The following is a 16343-nucleotide window of genomic DNA, read 5'->3' as shown; positions in this document are numbered from 1 at the left end:
TGTATTTTATGCTGCTCTTGGTAATGGATACAGTAATTTGAAATTAAGTTTACTGTATGTAGAATACACAAGTGTGAATTCAAAGATAGCTTTATTTCTGTTAAATAAATCATGACACAGTGTAATATGTCATGTTTGGTTGCTCATCTGAGGATGCATTTACCTGATTTTAAGACCTGCTAAGGAAAAGATTATTATTATTATGTCCTCATATGTAAAACCACCTATGATTAATTCTTCTTCAATCCTACTGAAGCCCTATTTAAAAAAACATTTCATAGAATTCTGTCTTCATAGTATTGGCAGGGATCAAATAAGTAAGAAATATTTGTCCTCAAATTTCAAACTTAGGGAACATTTTTCATCTGTTTTTGTCCACTTACACCTAAATATGGGTTATATGACACCCCGTCAGGTAAGTTCCTACATTTCACTGTTGCTAGCTAGTCAGTTTTTCAATACTTCTGCTGCTCTATACAATTTTCAGGAAGCCTGGCAAAAATTATTAAGATTGAGGTAACAGAATCATAGAATTGTACAGTTGGAAGGGACCAACTACCTGCAATGCAGGAATCTTTCACCCAACATGAGGCTCATGCTCTACCAACTAAACTATCCCAGTACAGTACCTTTCCACAGTGAACTGTATAAACTTTCCAGAGTATTTCAATTGTTTCAGAACAAAAGTAAAAAAAACAAAAAAAACCAGGACTCACTGCTTGTCAGTACACAGTATTTGCTCCAAATCCTTTCTGTGGAGACATTCATGTGAAACATGTAGACTTTAAAAGTAAGAAATTGGAAAAAAATGTATACAACATAATCTGTTACCATTCCTTGACTTTAATAGTTGTAAAAAATACATTGCATCTTTACAGTGTAGTGGAATACTATATAGAGCTTTTAGGGTAATATATTCAGAAATACCTTTATATAGAATAAATAGAAAAGTTTCATAAATATATTGTTTCAATGCATATTGCAGCAAATGTGAACCTGTTCCATAATAATTTAAAGTGCATTATAATATGTGCAATAATTCATCTCGTTTTTAAATATAACTTATCTTATCTACCTAATTCATTTTTAATACGTCGTCTTAACCCAGTCTCTGGTTCTGCTGTTTCTTGATCAATTACTTCATCATCTTCCATCTTCTTTGGGTCTTCCGTTGGACTAAGCAAGAACTCATGATCATAGTGCTTATGCACCTCTTCATCACAGTGTTCCTCAATATCTGCAAACAGCTCTTTATGCCCACAGTTTTCATTATCACCCTCACCCATCTCGGCCTCAGGATGTGAACTGAATGACTGAATAAGATCTTCAAGCCTCTCTTGGCACGTGTGGCTAACATCTGAATTTCAAAAAAAAAAAAGAGGGGAGGGAAGAAAATGGGAGATTTAAAATTATAATTAAGTCCACTGTCTGTATAATAATTAAAACAAAGCTGCTATCAGAAAATTGCAAATGAGCAACCAGCTTTATTAGAGATGGCAGTATACACTACATTAAAGTATACAGTTCTGTAACTTGTCTATTAAATCATAAGTAATGTTTCTTTTGTTCTGTAGCTTAAACAAATATATAGATAATTCACAGGCCCACCTTCCTCTATAAAAATGAGTGAAGAACACCATAGAAGCCGCAGATTTGCATCCACTAATAATGTAATGAAAGGGTGGGCAATCTTTGGTCTGTTCTCCCCTGTTTTCCCCAAACTACACCTATCTCCCCTACACCTTATGTCAGAGCTTTCCAAACGTTTCATGCTGGTGACACACTTTTTAGACATGCATCATTTCATGACAGTAATTCAGTTTTACTAGCAAACCAGAGGTTAAACTAACCTCTTTCCAGTGCTGAGAGGAGCGCAGGGAGTGTTCATGCAATACCCCCTACACATGACAGCTGACACACATGTCACGACACAGTTTGGAAAGTTCTGCCTTATGTCATATATGGTCAAGTAGCGGTGCAGCTGGTTCAGCTGCATGCCTAAGTATTCCATGGCAAACTCAATAGCACCACTGATTCATGCACAAAGCAGGTTTGAAGTCACAGCCTATCAGCCAATGGGCAGTGAGTTCAAGCCTGTTAGATTAGCTATGACTGTGCTCCCAGCCCTATGCTCAGCACTGTGGTTCCCAAGTGTCCAACAAACAGCTGAGTGTTAGACACTTGGAAACTACTGGACAAGGACTTGGGACAGGTTGGCAGGATCGCCTGCAAAACACAGAACCAACATAGGTGGAGACAAATAGCAATTTGACCCGCTGGGCTAAAAAAATTTCCCACCCCTGATCTAATGGGAAGGTATGCTGTGCCCTCTAATTGCTTAGAAAGAACAATACTACACTATACCACCAAGTCATACAAATATGTCAAGACCCGCAAAATCGTATGCAAAACCTTCAGCCAGAGTCTCAAGCAGGGTTATTACAGTGTGATTTTAACATACTAAAGATGTAAGTACCTTCTGGTTTCATTGTCGATTTGTCCAATCCACTTTCTTTCATCAGCTTCCTAATGGACTCAAGCTGTACCATAATTTCATCTTTCTGTTCCGAAGCCAAGGCATTAATGCTGACATGAAATTAATTGAAAAGTCAGCAGGTAGTAATAGAAAGCAACTGTTAATGTGCCACCAAAATACTTTTCCTAGCCCTCTTATAAGAAAACTCTCAGTGATATATTCTTATGTAAGAATTATTCACTTAAGAATCAGACAGGCTGTGGAACCATCTTTCAACTATGCCAGTCACTAGGGACCACCTTTCATCACATCAAGGAAGCAATAGGAATTCTCCTGCTGTCAGGATTCTGCAATCCAGATTAAAACTACAGGACACAAACTGGCAAGTGCAAAGAAGCAAACAACACTGTATTGATAATACAGGCACAAAACTTAACTGCATCTGCCATGATGTGTGCAGAAACCGATAAATGGATCTATGTAATATTGCTCAAGACACATGCAAAAGAAGAGATCCAAGATATACTCAAACACTCATCTACCTATCTACCACTATTAGTCTAATAAATGTTTACATGGGTCATTCAAGTGATACTGGTGTAATTTATTTTTCAATCGTAAAATGTTCAGACCTATAAATACTCCAAATGGATGAAAAGCCTGTATGAAGAAAACTTAATACTGGCACCTTGAAATCTGAATTACTCATCCAGTCTTGTGTAGCCTACATTACCAAAATGCTATTTAGGGTCTAGGAAGGGAGTGTAAAGATTGTTCCAGTAATTTTTTTAATATATTGTCAATTATTGTTAATGTAGAAAATATGGAGACAGCAAAACAAATCACATGCTAATATTCTTGTGATGTTTAATCACATTTACCAACTCACAATTGTCTCAAGAGCTGAAATATTACTAAATCAAATCCCCACCAAATTACTCACCAGCTTGAAAGTGGATCTAACTGATTCAATAAAGAATTTAACATTTTCTCTGTCTGTGCTAGATGCTGCTCCAACTCCATAAGCTGGCGTTCTACAAGTGAGAACAAATACTTTTAAAGCAGTGTTAATAGGTATTTAAAAACCAATAATCTATTTTTCTACTTTTCCAGAGGAGCTATGGAACTGGACTAAAGCATTCAAGGGCTATAATCCTAAACCTATTTTTATATTAAAAAAACCAAGTTTCATTGAATTTACTTCAGGATAAACATGATTGGGATTGTATTATAAATAATACAATGCAGAGAAAATTTGAAAATGTCATTTTACCAGCAAAATTGGCTAGGAAAAAACAGCTTCACTTATTTGATTAAATGAGCAGCATTTGATCTGACAGACATTTTTTCCTAAAAACCAAATACATACTTTATCAATACTTGCAAGAATTCTCCAAAGTAGATTGCTGTAGTCTGTGCTAAGGAATAATGATACAAAGTAGCTTTGCCATAACTATCAGTAAGCAGTGAGTGGAATGCATTTTCATGAATGCACTCGACTCATAAAACAGCAGCCCAAAAAGCAATTAAGATTATACAATTCCACCAATTTGATTGCTGCTCACACAAACAGGGGAACAGAAGGGCTGTAGAAAAAATATATCAAGCTTCTTAAGCGGAGGTGTGATTGCCTGAACTACTATGTGCAAACTGTATGATAAAGATTTCTAGGCCAGAGATTTCTGAATCGACTTTTACCTGTTTCTTTTGTCTTAACTTCTGTAGTTTTTTCTTGCTTGGATAAGCTTTCCTCTTGAGATTTCATCTATGAAACAGTAAACAAAATTTACCACAAAAGCTTTTAATATTGAAAATAACTAAACCTTAAGAAAATGTTTAGATTAATGTGAAGACACGAGGCAGGTAATAATACTTTATCTTGGAAATATAGTGTAATCCAAAACATATTTCCCCATCTGCTTAATTTATGTTCCAGCCTCTTTATTCTCACTGACTTCACAATGACAAAACCAGCATCAATCCAAAATTTCCTGTTGAACTAGGCTGAAAACTAGCCCCTTCCTAGTCATAATGCTTTAACTTACAATTCAGTTTTCCTGATTTAGTCATACCGATTTTAGTATAATTTATTTCAGATACAATCCTAAGAACGATTAAAATTCCCACTACTGCCTTTTGTCATCTGAATTCTGTATACGACACAGATATTTCTGTAATATCACAAAAGCCTTTCTAATAGAAGAACCTTTGGGAGACACAATTGTTGCTTATACTCCTAACCACATTTATTGGACTGTAAAAGCATTTACAAGTCCAGCCTAAGGCATTTATATTTCATTCTTTCCTGAGAAAGCAAAGGGCTTCAATACTGGAAATACATATATTTATGACCAGGTTTCAAACTTGTTGTGGAGAACCTAGTATGCCAGTGCATATTTCAAGTGTTGCTGGAGAAATACACTTCTCCACTTGGTTATCATTTCCACTTCCACTATCAGACTAGGTGACTGGCTTTCCTGTGATGCAGGCCCAACCACCTCCAACTCCAATTGGCTTTGCTGTTGACTTCTCCTCTCCTTTTGGAGTCAATCATTTGTCTAGGCAGGGGTTGTGTTTGCTGCTATGTTTGTTTTGCTGCCTGCTGGAGCATAGAGCAGGAAGCTACTTGAGGGTCTCAGCTGAATATGATGGTGAGGGGAGGATGTGTCATCCTAATAATAATAATAATTTATTTCTACCCTGCCCATCTGGCTGAGATTCCCCAGCCACTCTGGGTGGCTTTCCAACAAAAGATTAAAAATACATTAAAACATCAGTCATTAAAAACTTCCTTAAACAGGGCTGCCTTCAGATGTCTTCTAAACGTCAGATGTTTGTTAATTCCTTTGACATCTGATGGGAGGATGTTCCACAGGGCGGACGCCACTACCGAGAGGGCCCTCTGCCTTGTTCCCTGTAACTTCACCTCTCGCAGTGAGCGAAGCTTGTCTTGTTTCTGCTTTGAGTCAGAACAGAGACTGTTCTAAAAGCTATGTGCAGAGGCATCATTATCATCACCTTTTCCTGCATTGTTCCAGTTGTTTGGGAGTGGGGCATGGTAGTGGCATTATCATTACACACATGACTGAACAAATCCCAGTTCTGTACAACTACGTGGATCATAAATTATCTTGCTTACTAATAGTTACCTTTAAGAACTTGTATAAAGCAAATACACCCACACCAACAGCATACAAGGGCATGAGTGTTAAAGCAAAGTCTTTGCCATTTCCTCTAGTCCGCTCAGTCTTCATCTCCTTCTCCATTGCATTTCTCATTTGTTGGATGCTTTGGTATGTTTTGCTTTCAGAACCCTCTGAATTCATCTGTGACTGCAAGATTCTCTCAGATCCACCTGAAAAACAAATAATACATACATGTAATACATACATACATGTGTAATGCATACATGGACATACAAACAGACTGAAATAAAAAAAAGAGAAGCACTCAAGTCTGTGAAGAAGAGAATTGTTCTGCAGCATGGAGAAATCAGCTTCACTGTGGAAAGCAATTCTAGGTACAGTCTCAGTGCGATAGTGTGAAATTGGCTGATGCTAATGAACATGACAAGAGGCTTCTCCACTCCACACTTAAAATTAGCCCCTCTTAAAAACTCTTAAGAGTCTCCTCTTTGCAGATGGAGCTCTGCGGTCAAAGTCACATCAGACACAGGAATTGGCTGGGAATGTTTTAATTTTATTTTGTGCTATATGTTGACATTTTGTTTGATTTTATGTTGTGCTGGAGCTTGAAAGACTGCTATACTTTAGCCATCTTACAATGGAAAAGCAACATTGAAGTATAAACAAATAAAGCAAGTTATGAGCAACATACAGTTAAAGCACAAAACACATTTCCCATTCCCCACAGCTTTGACACACTGGCAGAGTAACAAGAGAAGTATGGAGCCTACTAGTATATTGCCTACTAGTATATTAAAGGGATGCGGGTGGCGCTGTGGGTAAAACCTCAGCGCCTAGGGCTTGCCGATCGCATGGTCAGCGGTTCGAATTCCCGCGGCGGGGTGAGCTCCCGTCTTCGGTCCCAGCTCCTGCCCACCTAGCAGTTCGAAAGCACTCCTAAGTGCAAGTAGATAAATAGGTACCACTTTATAGCGGGAAGGTAAACGGCGTTTCCATGTGCTGCGCTGGTGCTGGCTCGCCAGAGCAGCTTCGTCGCCAGTTTTTCACCTTCCTTGGGACTAATTCAATACTACAACTCAAAATATTATTATTCCAAAAAGAAAAAGAATGAGTTAAAGAGGGGAGGGCAACATTCAAAAGTTGGAACTGTTTCGTAGCACACTAATAACATGTGACACCGATGACGGTTAATGCCCAGCATCACCTTTCTCCTCCAGTATCACCCATACCTTTGCGGCAAAAAAATATTTTAAAATGGGGGCGGGACTTAAGGAAGATTGCTTGGAAAAAGGATCTTCCTAAAGGAAAAACACAGTTCGCTAACTAGTATAATGAAGCTCCCTCGTTTCCCTCTATAACCGGACTGCAGGGATGGGAAGGGGAAGGTGGCCGACACCATATACCGTGACGCTGCTGGTGGGGATCGTGGCGACCAGGGGAGGCCTTGGCCCCCCGCGGGGACCTGCCGCTTCCGCCGAACATCCTCGGTATCACCACGAAAACGCAGAGCACCAGCAAGACGGAGATGAACACCTGCTGCACCGACGACAGCACCATGGCGGCAGCGGGGAAAGGAACAGCAAGACCAAAAGGAGAAGCGGAGGGCGGCAAACGGCCCTCGGCCAGCCGGGAATCGACGAGCGTCTCGTGTCGGCTTCGTCCACTGGCAAGACGCCTGGGGAGAGCGAGAGTCAGTAGCGCAGGAGCGAAGGAAGTTGGGAGAGGAAACCATTAACGTGGGAAGGGCGACTTCCGGCCCCGCGACGCCTCCGCTTTTCCTTTCTGGCGCCCCCTGCCGGGCTCCAGGCGACACGAGAAACCGAAGCGCCTTTTGCCTTCGTGACGCTCTTCATAGGAAATTAGAGAGCTACGTTAGCTAGTTCAACTCGGGGTAGACCCATTGACGCGAATGGGCCGAATCGGCTCTCTGAGGAAAACATAGCGGAGGGAAAACTGCCGGTTGCCTATATAGAAACGGCGCCCCGAAGTGGCCGGAGCCTCCGCCTCCTGAGGCGGGAATACATCATCCCGAGGCGGCTGGGGGGGCGGGGCCAGGAGGCGGAGACCGTTAGGGCAACGGTCGCTGCGCGCTCTGTCCGGCCCGCGCGTTCCTGTCAGGGCGCGGCGGCCATGAGGCGGTTGTGGCCGTGGCTCGTCTTGGGGCTGGTCGTCCCCGAGGAGGCGCCCGACAAACAGAACTTACAAGCCTACCCCCAGATTACTAACAAGAACTTTATCCGTCAGTACGTGGACGCCCACAACAACTTCCGCACCAAAGTCCAGCCCACCGCTTCCAACATGCTGTACATGGTGTGTCCCCGGCGTGGGGTGGAAGGAGGAAAGGGAGCCGTGGGCCTAGCTGGGGTGTGGGTGTGCAGGTGCCGGATCTACCTATAAGCTAAACAAGCTATAGCAAGCATAGGCAAACTTGGCCCTCCGGATGCTTTGGGACTACAACTCCCATCATCCCTAGCTAACAGGAGCAGTGGCCAGGGATGATGGGAGTTGTAGTCCCAAAAAACCGTCTGGAGGGCCAAGTTTGCCTATGCCTGAGCTATAGCTTAGGGTCCTGCTCTCTTGGGGGCCCCAAAAAAATTTAAAGGGGGATAAACATTTCCAAAATATATGATAAAAAACAAAATAAAACCTACATCCAGCAACAGTGTTTTGTGTTGTGTAGGCTCCTATGATGTAAGTAATGCACCTGCTAGCCTGCTCCCTAAAATATCACTGGTTTTAGAAACTTATTAGGTCCATAAATTACCATATAGCATCAAAAAAACAGCGACAATTTGCTGTTGACAAAGGACAGCTGGACATATAAACGGCCCCATTACCTTCAGTTGCTGAGGGCCTCATCACACCTAAATCCAGCCCTGGGGAAATGTGAATACTTCACTCCAACCAATTGTGCCGCAAATAGCTCGGTTCTGTTCCACACCACCACCCAAAAAAATAAAGCCTGCCCCTCCCAAAAAATAATTCCTGGCTACACCCATGAAGGGAGCTGAGACAATTTGCGGTGCCGCTGGAGAGGCGAACCCCTCCCCCTGGCTTCTCCTTGGGCCCTAAAAGGGAGAAACTCCCACTGTCATCCACTACATCTTAAGGACAGTCAATGAACATTGGACGTTTTTGAGAAGCAAACCATGGCTGCCCTACAAGAGGGGTAGTGGGGGTGCCTGCCTCGGGCAGCCAGTGTTGGCTGTATTGAGGGCGGTGAGAGAGTAGCAGGGATGGGTAGAACACAGAAGTGAATAATATCACTACTCAAAGCTTGGTTTCAACTGCTAATTTCCCACCTGGGCAGGGTCATTGTTTAAAACTGCCATTTTCCTTTGTGCCCCTCCATCCCTGCTTTATTCAAACCTCTGTCGTTTTTCAAACTATTTTCCTCTCAGTTCTCTTCATCTCCACTTCACTTTTAACTTCTGCTGTTTTAAACCACCAGTTTTCCCATGCCAGGTCATTCATTGGTGATGTGCTCCAACTACCTCACTTTGATTCCAGGATTGTGCTAAGGCACTACAAATCCACCAATGAGGGCTGTGCCATATGTCTTTTTTATGTGTAAAGGAAGACATTGTTTGAGAGCTGGGTGGAAAAGGTATTGAAAGTGAAATATACTCGGAGTCGAGCGTGAATTTTATGCTCTTTATTCAGCTCGTAGTAGCAATGAATGAAAATTTCCCCAAAACGTCTAGCTATATATACATTATTTACACAATGGCCCCATGTGATTGGCTAATTCCGGGCTGCTCCTATAGGCCAATCAGGTTGCAGATTCACTTCTTCCAGAAGCCTGATTGGCTGCTTCTGCAGGCCAATCAGGTCGCAGATTCACTTCCACCTGGAGCTGGATTGGGTGGCTCCTGCAGACCAATCAGACTGCTACATTCTGGATCCTATTGTTCTAGGATTCAGCTCAGTACATAACAGAAAGAAAGACTTGTAATCTGAATTTTGACTGAACTGAAAATGTGACATCGTTACATTTACTAGAGCTGTATAACAAAAATAATTAATAGCTGTGTGTGATACTTTTGTATTTTGCAGACATTTGATCTCGCCTTAGCTAAAATAGCCAGAGAATGGGGAAAGAAATGCATATTTGAATATAACCCAGTTAAGAATATTCACCCTGATTATGCATTTAGGCCGTTTGGAGAAAATATGTACAGGACACCTGCCAGAAGTAAACCATTTGATCCTGCTATTCCTATTTCAGTATTTCATGATGAAGTAATATACTACAACTACAGCAGCAACACATGTGAAATGATATGTAGACATTATCTTCAGGTAAGTTGTATTTTTCACTGGTTAGATTGTCAACCATTTTTGTATCTTCAGAAACAGAAGCATCTTAAGGTTAGACATTTTCCTGGCACATGCAAATAATGACTACAGCTCTTAATCAGACACCAAAGATTTAACAGTTATCACCCCCAAATTAACAGAAATAGTATTCCATTTACATGTCAACCAGGATGATTGAATACTAACATAAAACATAAAGGTGCCTTTAGCCAAATGACAATAAAGAGAGGAGTCTGAAGAGAAACTGAATATTACATAACGTAGTTTATATTATATAATCTACTTTTTTCCAGGTTGTTTGGGCTAATACTTATAAAGTTGGCTGTGCTGTTATCCGCTGTCGTCAATCACAAGATGGAAGGAGGAATAGTGCGACATTTGTATGCAATTATGGTCCATCGTAAGTTAACGAATGTTAAAGAGATCCAAACTTGTGTTTACACAAAGTGTTCTAACTTGCAGAATTGCATGAGTATTCACAGTTGAATTAAGGAGCAATCTTAACTGCTCTTTACAGAGCTATAGAACCATTGGTGCATCTGCAGTTCTGCCATGCACAATGACTGGGACAGAAAGTACAGGACAGGCATATCACTATGCCAGCCTCTGCCAGCGTGTAGGTGGCAGCTCAGTCCCTCCCCACCCATTTAAAATTGCTATCAGTGGGAACCCCACTGGCATCACCCCACTGGCAGCAACCAGAAGGAAGCTGACAGGCCTGTAGGGCTGGGCAAAGGTACACCCTTGCCTAATCCAAACCTCCCTAGCCTGGTGTAAAGGAGGTTGGATTGCTTTCTTACTGTATGTATGTATTGCATCTTTTACTGTTGATTGCAAAGCAAACAGAATACTCAACTGCTGTTTTCCAGCCATTTCTATGATTAACAATTATTTCTGTTATCCAAATGGTTAGACATACAAAATGTGATTAATAAGACATTCACAATTTTAGTTCTGTTACAACTGTAGTTTAAAATTTTATTGTACAGTGGTGCCTTGCAAGACGAAAATAATTCGTTCCGTGAGTCTTTTCGTCTTGCGATGTTTTTCGTCTTGCGAAGTACGGTCCGTCGCAACTGCGCCTCTTCAAGCGGCTTTAAGAAAAAAGTGCAAGACGTTTTCGTTTTGTGAAGCAAGCCCATAGGGAAATTTGTCTAGCGAAGCAACGCAAAACCGAAAAACCCTTTCGTCTAGCGAGTTTTTCGTCTTGCGGGGCACCACTGTATTCTAAGTACCGTACTCTTCCATGTATAAGACGAAGTTTTTTTACTCTAAAGTTATGTTCAAAAACTTGCCTCGTCTTATAGAAGGATAGTGAATGGGGTGGACGGCTGCAGCTGCAAGCAGGAGCATGTCAGCCACAATTGTTGGCTGCTAGAAGGGCTGCTTTGGATTGGCTGCTGCTTCTCTAATTGGGTTGGTGATTGGCTTCTGCAACAAACACTGCTGTTGATTGGCTGTCACTGCCACGATTGGTGGCTGCTGTTCTGGGACACACGTGATTGCCAGTGGACAGCTTTTCTCAGTTGGGTATGATTTTTTTTGCTGGGGAAGGGTCTGTTTGCGATTGGCTGTCGCTGTGGCAAGTGGGCGATTGTCTGCTGCCGGCAATTGTCAGTATCGATGCTGCATGTGAGCGATTTTTGGCACACACACCCCAGCTGTAAAACTCTGGGCAATCCTTTGCAAAAAACTCAACAACTCTGAGCCATCTCCCCTCCCCCTCCCATTTTCTTAAATTTGAGTCCCCCAAAATAGGGGGCGTCTTATAGATGGAGGAGTCTTATAGACGGAAAAGTACAGTGTGTTGTCTCCCTAGCAGGGAGGAGCCATCGGTCATAGAATGCATCCTTCCATGAAGAAGCTTCTTGGTTCAGTCCTCAGTATCTCTGCTTAAATAATCATGTACCAGGTGCTGGGGAAATACCTGACATTCCAGGAGAATCACCAAATCAGCTTCATGCACCCAAGAAAGTGGACTCTAGTCCATGAAAACTTAAGACTAAAATAATTTTTTGACAATGGCACTTTTTGTAGTTTCGACTACTACAGGAGACAATTTTTTGTGTTTTTAACAGTGTTGTAAGTCACTTGGAGACCTTTAGGTAACAAGAGACTAAAGTTAATAAATAATAATACCACAGATACCCTTTTGCAACTTTACTGCACAAACCTTGTAGGTCACCAATCCAACCCCCTACATGAGGGCTGCACTCGCTCACAGGTGAACTTCTGGGGCATTATACCTACAGTGAGTGGGGCCAGAGGCAAAAGAGGGCATGGCAGTAGATGAAACATTTATCTTTGCACAGTAGGCCATGTTCCAGTGACCAAGAGAGACCCAAGCAAATAGATCAGTGTTGCAGAACCAATACTGGTGACACTGGCACTTTGACAGGGCAGCAGCAAGATTTTGGTTAAATGGGTGCACCAGCAAAAACACCAGATTTACTCCACTGCTGTTCCCTCACAACCCAATCTTGCCTTTGCTTCATCCTCTTAAGCGGCAGTGATGTCAGTACTGTATCAGAAGGGTAGGTCTGCAGCACCATACTGGTCACTCCTGCCAGCCATGAAAAGCCAGAGGTCTCTATAACCTGTTCATATCCACATTTCTTAGTCTTTCGGCCAGTGCAAAGCTGGGAGTGTGGCCCAGGCAGAATTGTAAAAGGCAGGAAAGGATTAGAGGGATGCATTCAGCACCCAGGACTGAGGTTGTCCACTCTTCACAATTTGTTAGCATCTGTAACTTTTATTATATTTATCATTGCCTTCGTTTTAATTTTCAGTAATTTTGTGTACTTAATTTGTTATTACTGTACTTTAATAAACTTTTGTTCTTCAGGATGGAAGTTGGAATTCAACCATATAAACCAGGAAGGCCATGTAGTAACTGCCCAGGAGACAGGTGTCAAAATAGACTCTGTAGTAAGTATAGTGAATGATGCAAATGTTCATGAAAAAGATTATTTAAACCATCAAATATGTTGGTTTTTGAGTTCCATTTGTATCACCTCTAGTAGGACATTCTAATGTGCTTAAGGGATGGAACGCAGGAAAGGCGAGTAGTGTTCTAGTATTCACCTCTTTGCTTTGTCCCATGTCAGTCAATCCTTTGGGAAAAGGGGAATAATTGTGCTTTGGTGCACTGTTGCAGTAGAGAGACAACAGTTGCTTCCTTCCTTAATCTAGGTGACCTAGGTTCTTTTGAGAGGGCTCTCATAGGAGGTCAGTGTCTCTGGGTGCTATAGAGTACAAAGCTGCATTTTCAGTCATTCCTGAAAAGTGGGTCCTTAAAATATTGTTGTCAATACTAGTACTGAGCTAGTGTAGAGAAACAAAAGGGAACATTCCATTATACCTATTAGTAGTTCTGTTCATGATTCAAGAAATCACATTCAGATATTTTACTGATTAATTGGTGTTCAGGTTTAAAGCTTTACACATGACTATATCTTATAAAAGTATGTGATTGTAAGGATACATAGAGTGCCTTTTGATTAGAGCAAAAGATAAGTGAGAAAACACAGTGCTCCCTGTTGCTAGCTCATCAAAAATTATTACGTATCTGTTGGTTACTGCATATTGCCTGTTATTACCTGCACTTTGCCCATGTCTCTGTGGTTTTGAAAGGTGTCTAATGACCTTTCACCACTGTATACCTCTGGACAAGGTATTACTGAAAACCAAATAAAATACAGTGGTACCTCGGGATGCGAACGGGATCCGTTCCGGAGCCCCGTTCGCATCCCGAATGGAACGCAAGATGCAATGGCACGCGTGCGCGGGTCACATTTTGCCGCTACCGCACATGCGCGTGACGTCATTTTGAGCGTCTGCACATGCGCGAGCGGTGAAACCCGGAAGTAACGCACTCCGTTACTTCCGGGTTGCCGTGGAGCGCAACTCGAATGGGCTCAACCAGAAGCACATTTAACTCGAGGTATGACTGTACCTTCTTCCTTTCAGCTTCCAGATTATAGAAAAAAGGTTATAGGCAGGACAGCAGATAGACTACAGTCTGAGCCTTCAAGTCATCAGTATTGGCGGGCAGTGGTGGTGGCAGAATTTCACTGTAATTTTGTTATTACAATTGGTTACTCACCTTACTCTTAACTTAAAACCTAATAGACTTGGGGTAAGGAGGGGGGCTTTCAACTTACCAGGTATTTATCAAATAAATCACTGTACATTTTGGATGCTGAAATTTAATGGAAATGCTTTCACGTTTCCTGTCATATGGCTGAAAATAAAAACTCATAGCAAAATGCTAACATTTTAAAGCCTTTTTTCACTTGTTACAACTGTTTCCCTTTTGCAGGAAATTCTGAACGCGAAAAAGTAAACAACCGTATGTATTACATTTGTTTTATACTTTAATTTACTTAAAGAACAAAATTCAAATTCAGTGAAACTTTTTTATTTTTTTAAAAATAGGCTATTCACGATGGCATCCAACCTCTAAATTCAAGTTTATATGTGATGACTTCTGCATCACTGTTGCAGTTTTAAGGCCATTATTAATGTTTGTAGCATTTGTAGCTGTTTACATCTTAAAACTCCATTATCCAGGTTTAGTTTTTAACACTAGGGTAGGTTACTGAGCATATTTACATGAATGATAAAGATTATATTCCTGCATTTTATATTAAAGTAGATTTGCTTTGTTGCATTGTTTCACATGTTATTTTGTGTTTTCTCAAACTGTATAAATTTACCTGTTACATATTAATGTAATATTAAATATTTTTAAACTGGAAAGATAAATTTAAAATAAAATATATTGTTATCTTGAATATTTGGTACAAATAAAAATTAAGCGTATTAAATTGGTTGGCATCTGTCTGTCTCAGGAGACAATGAAGCAGTGTGCCTTTGGGGGTGAGGTCAAGCTGTTGGAAGGTTGCATCACCTGCTGTGGCTGTAGAGACCTATGTGGGAAAGACCAATTTTGTTGCAGCTGGGGCAAATTAAGGCGTTCAGTTGTGCTGCTGCAGATGCACATACATTTCTCCGCTCACTCTTACCTCCAGTTCTATTCAATATGTATTACACTATATGAGGGAGTATTCTGTGGTGCCTTCCCATCTTTGGAATGTTGTCCCCAAGGAAGCCTGCCTGGAAATTGCATTTAATACCATTTCAGCAACAGGGAAAATATTTGTTTTCCCAGGCTTTCAAAAACTGCTAGTATAAACATTTTAACTTAAAAGAGTTTGATTTTACTGTCTATTTGAATGGGCTGTGGCTGCTTTAGTTGTTTTAACTTTATTATTATCAGTTGTTAAATTGAAGGGTTTTTAAAAATAGTTTAGTACTGTTAGCCGCCCTGGGGCCATGAATTTATGTTGAAAGTGCAGGATATAAATGATGTAAAAAAATTATTCTGTATATAATATCCATAACAAGATGTAAACTCCTTCCACTTAGATCTCCTTATAACAGCACAATTTTGGATGTATATTAAGGTAGATCAAAAATGCTTTCTCTCTTTTAGCAATGCCTCTTTTCAAAGTCTAGTTTTAAACTTTTAATTTATTTGAATGTGCTTCTCTTGGGGAGGAGTGGAGAGAGAGTGGAGCACTTGCTATCTTCTAGTCCAGGGTTTCCCAAACTTGGGTCCCCAGCTGTTGTTGGATTACAACTCCCATCATCCTTCCCTACCAGGACCTGTGCTCAGGGGTAATGGGAGTTGTACATGTTGCACATGTTGACTGAACAACAAATGCTCCCCACACCAAGAGCATACAAGAACATGAGTATTAAAGCAAAGGATTTGCCATTCCACTGCGCTGAGTCTTCAAGTTTAACTCCTCCATTGCAATCCTTTTTTTGGATGCTTTGGCAGGTTTTGCTGTCTGAACTCTCTGAATTCATCTGCGACTGCAGCCTTCTGTCATAGCCACCTGAAAAACACTTTTTTTTAAAAAAAAATTAAGACCTGATAAGAGTCCAGCTGATGAAGACCAGCACTGAAAGCATGACTTAGGCTCAAGTAGCTTCTGAATGGAATTGCTTGGGATTCTCCAGTCAAGAGTATCCACTTCCCCCGCAGCATTTCAGCTAAACCACAGTTCAGATGGATTTAACACAACCACAGTAGCCAATCGCATCTGTATGGACTGCAATGGCGGGGGAGACAGAGAGGAGAGATAGAAAAGGACCCGCAAATGTCCCCTTTAAAAAGAGAGGAGGGCGGGAAGAGAGGGGTCCACCCAGTGCACAAACCGGGAAAGAGAATCGTTCCGGAGATGGAGGTACAGCCTCGAGACTTGTTTAAAACAGTAAGAGGTTTCTGATCTCCGCACTTAACATCTCGTGCGAGTCTCGTCCGTGCAGCCGGTGGGGTCACACCAAGCAAAGGAACGGCGCGGAAGCGTTCTAAGTGGAGAGCGGGAGTT

General features: G+C 41.4%; 2 protein-coding genes and 1 long non-coding RNA gene across 4 annotated transcripts; 1 reads left to right on the top strand and 2 right to left on the bottom strand.

Annotated features, from left to right (window-relative positions):
• Positions 1 to 823: 823 nt before the first annotated feature.
• Positions 824 to 7179, bottom strand: CCDC107 (coiled-coil domain containing 107; the record flags this gene model as incomplete). Its single annotated transcript, XM_083463176.1, has 6 exons — positions 824 to 1357; positions 2477 to 2586; positions 3420 to 3510; positions 4175 to 4241; positions 5626 to 5831; positions 7026 to 7179. The coding sequence occupies 6 exons, from the start codon at positions 7177 to 7179 to the stop codon at positions 1068 to 1070; spliced, it is 918 nt and encodes a 305-aa protein (XP_083319302.1). The 3' UTR covers positions 824 to 1067.
• Positions 7180 to 7645: 466 nt separating this feature from the next.
• On the top strand, positions 7646 to 16113 carry LOC310687719 (GLIPR1-like protein 1). 2 transcript variants are annotated; one of them, XM_083463179.1, is made up of 6 exons: positions 7646 to 7932; positions 9679 to 9924; positions 10236 to 10342; positions 12788 to 12870; positions 14264 to 14293; positions 15998 to 16113. In XM_083463179.1, exons 1-6 carry the CDS (start codon positions 7753 to 7755, stop codon positions 16096 to 16098), a joined length of 747 nt encoding a protein of 248 aa, XP_083319305.1. In that variant the 5' UTR covers positions 7646 to 7752; the 3' UTR covers positions 16099 to 16113. The 2 variants fall into 2 exon arrangements, with proteins under 2 accessions (XP_083319305.1, XP_083319304.1); XM_083463178.1 differs by lacking the exon at positions 15998 to 16113 and adding an exon at positions 14380 to 14771 and having other exon boundaries at positions 7743 to 7932.
• On the bottom strand, positions 14347 to 16269 carry LOC310687728. The gene is made up of 2 exons (XR_014516563.1): positions 16171 to 16269; positions 14347 to 15858 (listed from the first exon to the last, which is right to left on the bottom strand). It is a non-coding gene; the product is annotated as an uncharacterized lncRNA (long non-coding RNA).
• Positions 16270 to 16343: the final 74 nt, after the last annotated feature.

This window comes from Podarcis liolepis, assembly GCF_965112155.1.
Source record: "Podarcis liolepis genome assembly, chromosome: 10".
NCBI lineage: Eukaryota > Metazoa > Chordata > Lepidosauria > Squamata > Lacertidae > Podarcis > Podarcis liolepis.
This window is presented reverse-complemented; position numbering and strand designations above follow the sequence as displayed.

Coding starts and splice junctions, on each gene's coding strand:
- LOC310687719 (XM_083463178.1), top strand. CDS start 7,753: ATGAGGCGGTTGTGGCCGTGGCTCGTCTTGGGGCTGGTCGTCCCCGAG. Junction 10,343..12,787: donor GTATGCAATTATGGTCCATC/GTAAGTTAACGA, acceptor TTTGTTCTTCAG/GATGGAAGTTGGAATTCAAC. Junction 14,294..14,379: donor ACGCGAAAAAGTAAACAACC/GTATGTATTACA, acceptor TTTTAAAAATAG/GCTATTCACGATGGCATCCA.